General features: G+C 35.4%; 1 protein-coding gene across 1 annotated transcript in view; it reads right to left on the bottom strand.

The window, feature by feature from the left end:
* Positions 1–238: 238 nt before the first annotated feature.
* RORB (RAR related orphan receptor B) overlaps positions 239–10,255 on the bottom strand; it is a 143,107-nt gene continuing 133,090 nt past the window's right edge. The window contains exon 10 of the mRNA XM_085213538.1: positions 239–10,186. Coding sequence (XP_085069664.1) covers positions 10,031–10,186 — 156 coding nt within the window. The 3' untranslated portion in view covers positions 239–10,030. The remainder of the gene's footprint in view (positions 10,187–10,255) is intronic.

The raw sequence follows: 10,255 nt of genomic DNA, 5'->3' as shown, positions 1-10,255 counted from the left end.
AATTTAAATTGCAAAACTGAGCCACTTTTGGTGCATCGGTGGAGAAACATGCTATACTTAATCTAATAAGCTAAGACAAATCATGAAAGTGAATATAGACTCCTTATGTTTAGGCTTTTATTTTTACTCCTCTCTTTTGAAAATGCATGCACAGTACTTTTTTTCTGACAGATTCAGCTGATTTAAAGGGAGTTGGGAAAACAAAACAAAACAAAACAAGTTTTATTTTATTATGCAGTTTTTTTTTTTAATTTTCTTCAGCATTAAAGAAAGGAACTTCATCAACATTGATTGTCATTTACAGAAAACATTCAAAAATCATGTGTGCATTATTATGGAATGCTAACAGTATTGAACTAATAATTTACATGACATAAAATAAGACAAAAATCTATTACATTCTAAAGCAATATAGAAACTTTTCATTTGACAGGAATGCTGGTCCTAGGAAATTTATGACAAAAAATAAAACCCTCAAATGGTCACTTTCTAAATGAATCAGGCTGTAGTTTTACTCACATACACATAAATTAGGTCTGTTATATTAAACAAGGGATAAAGATCAGAAGAAAACTGCAGGTGTAAAAACACTGTGTGAACTCCTTGCTTCACAGAAATCAGTGGGAGTTTCGCCATTGGTTTCAGTGGAACCAAGCTTTCACCCAGCTTGCCATTGCTTGTTTGTGGTTTTTGCTTTTTCCATCTACAAGCCAGTTAAGAGACATTTTAGTTATTATACAATTAAGCTTCATAAAAAAAAAATGTTGACTCTGCGAGGCATTTGATTTTAGAAATTAATTTTCATTCTGCTTTTCAGAGTAATTCATTTTATTATATGCATTTTCTTTGATTGTTTTCACAGGCAATGCAACTCTTGTGCGTTACCAACAGTAGTAGAAAGTGGTTTTCAAGTAGCAGCCCTCCCACAATTCAAATGAAATTGATTTAGAATGATATAGCTACGGCCAGGCACCAAACAGCTCGAGGCCTGGAGATCTGGTCTTAGCATCTCATTTCACTCTAACAAAATGAACTGGAAATAGAATTAAAAAATTAGATATTTCAGAGTGGGAAGTATATGAAAAATCAGTTTCTCTCATAATCCTAAATGCAAGGAAGCATTTCCAGGGATATTTCAAAAAAAATATTAGAAAGTTTCATTTAAATCTAAATATCTATTTTAATTACGTTTTTCTTTTTGTACAAATTGGTAATCAGAAAATACTAGGCATTAAAGTCATGGGATGCAGGAAAAGCATCCAAACAGTTTTTGTGTTATTTATGCTCCTGCCTGTGTTGTTATAGCTATTGATGAACTGGACACAATTTCTTTCTCTATTATGATCTTTGAAACAGATATCTGGTGAAGGTCAGTTATGGCTTCGGATTACAGCTAATCAGTGACCCAACCTCAGATTTTAATAAGCAGTTAAAAGCATACAAAAATATTTTGCTCCTTGGAAAGAAAAAAATGTTTCTACTAGTATAACCCATGCCAGAAGAATTCATAAAAGCTGTAAACTGTATGGAAATATTAGTAGCTTAAGCAACCTTTCTTCAAATTATACTAGTCAAATGCAGTCTGCAGTATTAATACAATTCTTTCTGTACAGACTCACTGGGAGCAGGTTTGAATGAGAGCCCCATCATTTTTTTTCCCCCCCATTACAAACAGAAGTATACACTAAACATCAACGGCTGGTCAAAAGGCTTTATCTATTACAATCAGTTTCCATAAAAACTGAAGAGTACAATACACTTATAGGAAGCAAGTACATTATTTGCTCTTTGATGTTTTTCCTCTTTAAAAAAAATCATTAAAAAGTCTTATGCTTAGACAGAGACATAGAAAAAATCAGTGTATTTGCTGTCCCCAGTTATGTACAGCAAAAATTACAGAGACAGCATACATAGTATTAGACCTTCCACAAGCATATATTAAAAGTAATTACATTTGAAAAAATATTTTATTTGTCTTCTACATTTCTACATTACGTACTCAGGTTTCTTTCTTCTTGTTTTGTTTGTTTAGTTTTTAAGTAACTTTCTTTAGTGTTAATCAGATGAGGCAGACAGTGCAGTTGTGAAATAAGGGATTTCGTTGCTATTCTGATTCTTAATTTATTTATACCATCCATTCATTACAACCGGAGTAATTAGTTTAACATGGGAATTATCTCACAGCAATTAGCATAAGTCTGAAAATACCCCATGCATTCGGTTTAGCCGGGTGTTGATAACAGCGTACTCAGAGTTCTGTTGTGCTTTACTCGTGGTCAAAGTACAATCGCAGAGCCACGCTGCAGCCTGCCAGAGGTCACACTGCAGACGTGCAAGAGGCAAAGACTGCTGCGTCTAGTTAGTTCATTTGCTAGGATCTCAGTGGCTTCATAAGAATAAGTGCATGAAAAAATCCCTGTCTACTGCACGAGAATGTGTAGTCCACACTTTGTAAGGTAACATACTACTATAATTTCTGATTAACGACAAAACACCTTTTTTTTTTGCCTGATTCTGACATTGAAGTGACACGTTATAAAAACACAACTGTAGTGCATCTGAATCTGAATCCCCATAGAAGCTGACAGCCTAATGTAGTAACTCTGACTTATTAAGCTGTGTGTCTAATCAAGACAAATATAAGTGCTTTTAATTTTTTTTATATATATTTTTTATTTTATTTTAAATAAGCTGGTTTTATCTGAAACAGTCTTCAAGGTAAAGCCTGTTCTGTGGTTGCCCATCTGGCTCCACTTGTTTTTCCATGCAATCAGTTTTTCATTGGTCAAATAATATGGGACCAACACGATCATAGTACTGAAAACTAGGAGACAATTCTACCATTCTGTTCAGACAGAGTTTTATATAGAAAACACTTTACTGTTTCCAATGTATCGCCATAAACAAGGGCCACAGCCTATTCTTGGAGCACATGCTTTTTTCCCAACAGCAGTATCTTCGATCACAAATTAGCAGCTCCATCCAGTGTGCCCAACAAATATGCAAAACCACTGTGATATCTACATTAGATGAAGTTTTTTCTTTATGTTATTCTACAGAAGACCACGTGCAAAGCAAACATTGTCTGCATATACAGTTACAAAAGAACACATAATTTTACTTATTGCTCCTATATCCATTGATGTTTTCTTTCTCTCCCTATGTGCTGTGCTTGAACTGTGATGATGAAGAAAATAAGCAAATGTAGTACATTATGTTCCGAACTCCTTGTGAGCAGTATTACCCTCACTGACTGCAGTAACACCCAGGAAATATCCCTCCTTTTCCAGTGTGTTTTGTGCATTGCTTTCTTCCATCAGGAAATGCAAAAAGGAAGGATTTTTTTAGAGGATGCTGACACATCCACAGTGCCACCGACATTTGGGCTGCCATTTTAAGTGAGCTACTGACCTGTGAGTTATCAATAGAGAAATTTTAGGTCTCTTATTTTTCTCAATGGCTTTTGTCTGCAGTTTAGACTGCACAAACAAGTGGCTTTTCCAGTTGAGTGGTCTGCTGCAAATCTTTTCTGGGATGGCAAGTTATTGGGGTGTTGGACTTACTGTAATAGAGTCAGTCTGACTTGCAGGGACAACACAGCTAAGTGAGGAGATGGAGGTGGGGTGAAGAGAAGGAATGAGCCTGTTTCCTGTCTCCTGGGTGCAGCCTTCCTTTTAGACTGCACGTGAACTTCATCTTTGGGAAAAAGCAAAGATGAGTCACGTTAACACCCAAAGGCTCATTCATTAAGAAGTACAGTTAAAAGGAGAAAGAGAGATAATGTTCTCTGGGCAAAAAGAAAAAAGGTTTTCAATGGGTAGTTGTCCTGCTAGCAAGAACTTCAGTCATTTACATATAGTTTCCAGCAACCTGAAAATTAAACTCAAATCACAATGAGCCAGTTGGTGAAGAAAACTATTATGAATGTCTCTATGCTGAGGGATATGGTCCTTTCCTTTCCACCTTTTGATGAGGTTATCTGCTCATCTATATGGTGGGAATTCAGAAGATGGAAATAATCAAAACTTACACAAAATCACTATGAGAATAGTGGCAACAACCATGATGAAAAGTGTGGAAAACATATTGTTTGGAGACTCAGAGTCAAGTATATAACTGGCAAGATTGCAGGAACTGCAAATTAAGGTTATGTGCCATTGCAATGTTAGGCCTATTGAAAACACTTAATGTAAAACTAGTGATAAGCAGAAGTGCATTTCACATTTCACATTAGTAGGAAATGTGAGTCTTTTTCACTAGTACGGTTTAAAAATGGGTCATGTTTGCTGGATATGAGAAAAGGACTGGTGAGACCACGGAGAAACATTGCTACAGAGGCCTGGGTGTAGCTGTGGTTTCATTTTTCCCTGAGAGAAAAGGGCAGCTCACAGCCATTTCATTTTATACTGCTTGCTCTTTATAGGCATTTCTCCATGTGGTAGCTCGACAACATGACATAACCATTTATTCCACCACTTAGCTTTTCCTCTTACGTGCCTGCAGCAATTCTGAACAGGATTTCACATTTGTAGTATCTAAACTCAGTACATTTAAACTGCACTTTCTCTTGTTGATTGTCTAAATTCAGTAGCTTATTCAGAGCTTGCTTACATTTTGTTTCAAAAAGGACATATCATAAACTGACTGGTTTACCTACTGACTGGAGGTTGACTTTGAAACAGCAGGTGAGGTGAGTCCTGCAACAAGCTGAGGAAATTCTGTCAACGAATTCAGTTTATACCAGTGCTACTTCTAATCACTGTCTGGAAAGCCTTGTCTGGGTCATGTTCACGGGGCTCAACAGTGCCCTTCAAAGCCTCTAGCATTCTCTTCCTATCATCACCATTATATTTATATAGCTATTTTTAATAATGAAACATCCCTGAGTGGCATACAGTGCAATATCTGCATTGAGCAGTGATTGTCATTTACAAAGCGTGAAACATAAAAAAGAAAGAAGAGGACTGAGTCTCCAACATGTGTTTCTAATGGATGTCAGAGATAGCAGTTAGTCTCCAGAGCAGAGGCAGAAAGTGCTGGGATAGGATGGTAGGTGTAGGTCTCTATTACTGCCAAGAGAAGAAAGCTGTTCCCAGGTTTCCATTTCACATGTACTTAAAAAAAAACTGCTGTATTTTAATTTGATAATTTAATTTTTTGCCCAAGTTCTATATTACTGGGATGTCTAATAGACAATGGCTCTGAAAGAAGGAACCAACTTCTAGGCTAGACCTTGGTTCTTCTGGAAAGGGCACAATCAATAAGAAGTCAGAAATAAGGAAGACGTGGGCAGCTTCGATGTGACTGATCCATGCTTTGTAGCACAGCTTTACAGGAGGTGAGAAAGATAGTGTGGAAAGAAGCCATCAGCTGTGTAACTCTAGTTAACCTGCCAGACTGCCTTGCAGACTGCTGTGGCCTTGGTGGGCTGCCACAGTCCTGTGGTGCGAGGCTGAGGGGCTGGTTCATAGCAGTAGTTTTGCACCCTCCTTGTGTAATAGTTGCTAGATCAGAAATCCCAGCAACAATAACACAAACGGAAATGAACATATGTGCAAGCAATGACAGTGAAATAAACAAAGAAAGTCACACAATCAAGATTATCTCCACAGACAAGCCCAGTAGCTGCTCCACCAGAGCTCCTTAACCTTGCACAGGTGTTGAGACAGCAATGGTGCACAAGGCACATCAGAGAATAAACTGGTCCTTGGGAAATGAAGCTGAAGTGAACAACAGGAAGCATGAACTAAAAGTATTAAAAAGTAAGAGTGATGACATCTCACTTCAGAAGGGACCTGGCAACACCAAGGGCCTCTGACTTCACGAGGGGTTGAGCACCTTCTGTGAAGTAGTGAGATGTCTCCATTTCTAGTAGCCTGTTAGAACTATGGGAGCCTGAGACATGCAGAATCAATTCCTAAATGCTGCCAGTCACAAATCAGTCTTAAAATATATATTGTTTTTGAAAACCAGTTGGTTCAACTGAATGCTTTCTTATTATCCAGTTTTTTTTTTCCTTAGCAATCAATAAAGAAATCTTTCTATTAGAAGAAAATATGACTCTTGGAATTAATTATTTATACAAATAACTGGCAAGAGTGACATTTACACCAAAATTAAGTCCCTGTGGCAGTGTAACAAATAGTCTGCATTTGCCTGCTTGATGCTGTGGATAATTTAGATCAATGTGTTCCAATTATCTGAGAGCAATTCTATAAGATTTAATATATGTTTTAAATATTTTTTTTTGTTGAATTTCTGGGGTTAACCATTCATTAAAAATTGTGTCCTATTTGAAAGAATTATCTCTAAAAAAATCAACAAATATAGCCAATTTCTAAAAAGCAGATGTGACAAGTCCTAGTTTTAGAGGTTTAATTGAAGGGCTTCAGATACTACTGTAGGTTAATGAAAGCCAAGAAATAAAACACAATAGTAATATTGTCTGAAATGCATTTTGTGATTGGCTATGCAGTTACTTAATTGAACTTGTACTATTTCATTGTTTAAAGCCTAAGGACTACTTGAACATATAAAATCCGATATTGAGAATTTAAAATGTCATATACAAATGACTTTATTAAGAATGACAACAAAAATCCAGCCTGTAGCATGTCATTGCTACTTCTTGTTCTCTGCACAATGAACAAAGGGCAGAAGAATTTACCTACATGGCCAGACTGAAATAAAAGAAAATTAAGTTTTATCAATACTGATTAGCATCAGTAAATACTGCATGAGAATTAATTTTTGCTACAAAAATAAATGAGTTTCTTGCTCAAATTCTGTAAAAATAGAAAAAAAATTGAACAAACTATTGATAATATTATTTGAAGATAATAATTTGGCAAAATTTGTAATTGTTTGTACAGTCTGTACAGAAAATTTTGTGTTACATTACTAATGGTTTTAGGACAAAAGAAAAGAATCCATTTTTAATTTCAGTCTGGATGCTGCTGGTTCTGTGGTCTCTGGTAGGTCATTTAACTTCTTTGCCTTCATTTCTTTATCTTTAAAAAAAGGGAACAGTCCTTCCTGATTCAAGAGATCATGAGATTACAGTGATTTCAGAACAGTGCTTTAAGGATGAAACTCCCTATGAATAATGGTTAAATAATATGTCTTTTTCACAGGTGATCTTCATTTTGTCATCTTGCCTAAGATGTAAATCATAATACTAGCTAAAGATTGATTGGCTTATTTGAAAACAATAAAACATTTTCAATATGTAATACATAAATGTGGATTGTCTATAAGCAAAACAAACTTCTTCACTTATCAACCCTTATGACAGTAATACTTATCACACTCTATATTCTGTGTATTGGCTAAGTGTTACTTTTAATGTACTGAAAATAACAGATTATTATTATAATGGATTTCAAATGAGCATATATATGTGTGTAATATATATATGTAAATACGTTCTCATATTGAAAAAGACAAGGAAAACATGAATCCCCTGCAGTTAAAATTGAGCTCTTACAGGATTCAGTTTGACTTGATTTTTTTTTTTTCCAAATATATACAAATTGATCTTGTATAAATACTGGTTAATTAATTTTTTTTTTTTAAATAAAAGTAAAAATAAATAAAGTAGGTGAAGTATGGAGTCCTGTTCATGGATTTGTCACATAAAACAGGCTGCAAACAGATAAAATCAGATTACAAGAGGATGCCAATTTTAGGGCTTAAGTAGTTTAAAGAAGCATCAAAAGCAGTGTTGTACTACATTAACTGAAAACATTTTAATATAATCATTGAAGTATGTGATAGAAATTTGGTGCAAAAAGAGTATTTTAGAGATTGATTTATTCTAGGACTAAAAAAATTTGGAAGATTGCATCATTTTTACAACAAATCTCTGAGAAAAAATAACTTGGCTGTGCAGTTTTTGTATCTACTTTGCACTCAGAATAGATTAACAGAGAAACATTTATTAGGTAAGGGTTTGTAACTGCTCTTGCAGCAAGTCTAGGATTGCTGAGAGAAAAGATAGCTATGGAGTCATGAGGTGTATGTGTAAATTTAAAAGATGATTGGTGGTGGGCGAGGGGAAACCTTACCCAGTGCTTGGAATAGGGTGTGAATTAACTGTTGATGCAGAAAAAGGAATAGAAGATGAGATGGGACCTATGTGGTCTTCTGGAAAAGCTATCGATGACACAAGTTTCTGCAACCACTCTGGGACCCAGCTGTGTCCCCATGGGTTTCCAGTGACACAGCTCTGCCCTATGGCCTGACAGAGGGGCCTTCAACTCCTTCTCACCAGCTCTCAGTTCAGATTGCCTTCTATGAGCTTTGAAATAAGGAAATGCTTCTGCTCATGACCCTGACTCTGCTTCATTTCTTTTCTACTTATTTCTGCTTCCTCTTATTTCTGCTCAACTGCTTCCACTGGTATTCTCCAAGGACACTTTTCTGGAAAAGCTCCCAACAGATAGATATGATGACAAGGACAGAGACATGGCAAGAAGTGAATCCCTGCTCTTCCACAGGAAAAAGTTTATGCTTTTTCTTTATCTCTGGCAGAATCCAAATGCATTAATCATGACTGCAATTAAATTTAATTAATCTACGAGATTGTGTCTGTGGCAGTCTTCCACTCCTCTCTGTATTCACTTTTGGTTTTGCAAGCAAATGCACATAAAATCAATTTAGAGACGGACAAAAAGAAAGCTCCAATCCTTTGCTTGCCTCCTGAAGTAAGCATCAAATCAACCCTATGTTTGTATATATGGAAGTGTATTTAACATATATTTATATACATGGAATGGAAACTATCAGTCTTGTTTAGGTGATGGCTTTGTTAGTAATAGTGTCATGTTCATCTTCATAACCATGGCTATTGTTCACTTCCTCCTCCCTCCCTTTCACTGATGATACTTTTCAGAGCTACATTTTAGGCTTCCTAAGGTTTTCACTGAGTTCACTATATTTCTTTAAAACAGCAACAACAATAAACAAGAAAAAAAAAAAAAAAAAAACCAACAAAATACCAAAAACCAAGCCAAGTCTTGCAACTATTTTTCAAATAAGCATACAGTAAAATAAAATCTTTTTTGTAATCAGAGAAGTGGGTGGGACAGTCTATGTTTTTATTCTGTGTTTCAGATACTTCACTGACACAGGTCCTAAAATGTTCACTCTTCCATATGCTGTACCCCTGTTGCAGGGAGAATATTGACAAAAACCTTTTCCTCTCTCCACTGAAATCATCCAGACAAGGCTTTTGTACCATTGGTATATTCCTGATGTTTCGTTTACAGACTGCACATATGCACTACATTACACATTTCAGGAGTGATCCTGTCATTACACATTGGCTGTTGACTGGCAAAGGAAATCGTGATTGCCCAAAGTAAATCTAATATATTACTTGGAGAGCAAGAAATGCATGACAGCCAGGCTGAGCATTCTTTAAAAGTAGGCATGGGACTTTTAAGCTACAGCATGTATGCATATAATACATACATACATATATAAGTATACACAACATATACATATATATATATGTATTTCATACATGCACAATAATTTCCAAGACAGCTACAAATTTCCACATGCATTAAACTATCTAAAAACGTAGAAATAGGCAAGACTAATAAGTGGAATTTTCTTAAATTATATTTGAACAATAAACAGCAAGAGTAATACTGCAAAGTACTGCTCTATTCTCATTTATATCTACAATAAAATTCTATGAACAGTTGTCTCCCAAAACATATCCCAATAAAATAAAGTTTAAAAAAAAAAAGGTAACACCCAGTGTCCTATATTTGTATATTCATTGTCAGTTCGAAAAGAAAAAAAAAAAAAAAGGTAATCAAAGAAAAGAGAAAAATGACATCCCCACTCAGAATTGCATATTTACATTCTTCAAACTGTAGCGGTGAAAAATAATTCTATTAAGTGCAGAACATTCCTAGTGTTGCAGTAGTGACATTTTTAATAAGTTCATTATGAAAACATTTCTTTTTGTCTTAACAGTGATGCATTCCATGACTACGTGAAAATTTCATTATCCCCTTCACTTGCAGCCAGTGGTTGAGTCTGGATTGAAAAGCTCCTTGTATAATGGAGGAAATAGTGTGTTCACTATATCTGGGTGAGACTGTTTAAATACCTGTAGTTTCTCTCCGTGCAAGTTGCAAAGTGCAGTAATGGTTGGTATCTTGGCTATTAACTGTGAGATATAAAAGAAGAGGGAGGAAACAAATTTAGTATAAGTTACTGATTGCAGAATTAATTAAGG

Source organism: Meleagris gallopavo, chromosome Z (assembly GCF_905368555.1).
Source record: "Meleagris gallopavo chromosome Z, MGAL_WU_HG_1.1, whole genome shotgun sequence".
Classification (NCBI taxonomy): Eukaryota; Metazoa; Chordata; class Aves; order Galliformes; family Phasianidae; genus Meleagris; species Meleagris gallopavo.
This window is presented reverse-complemented; position numbering and strand designations above follow the sequence as displayed.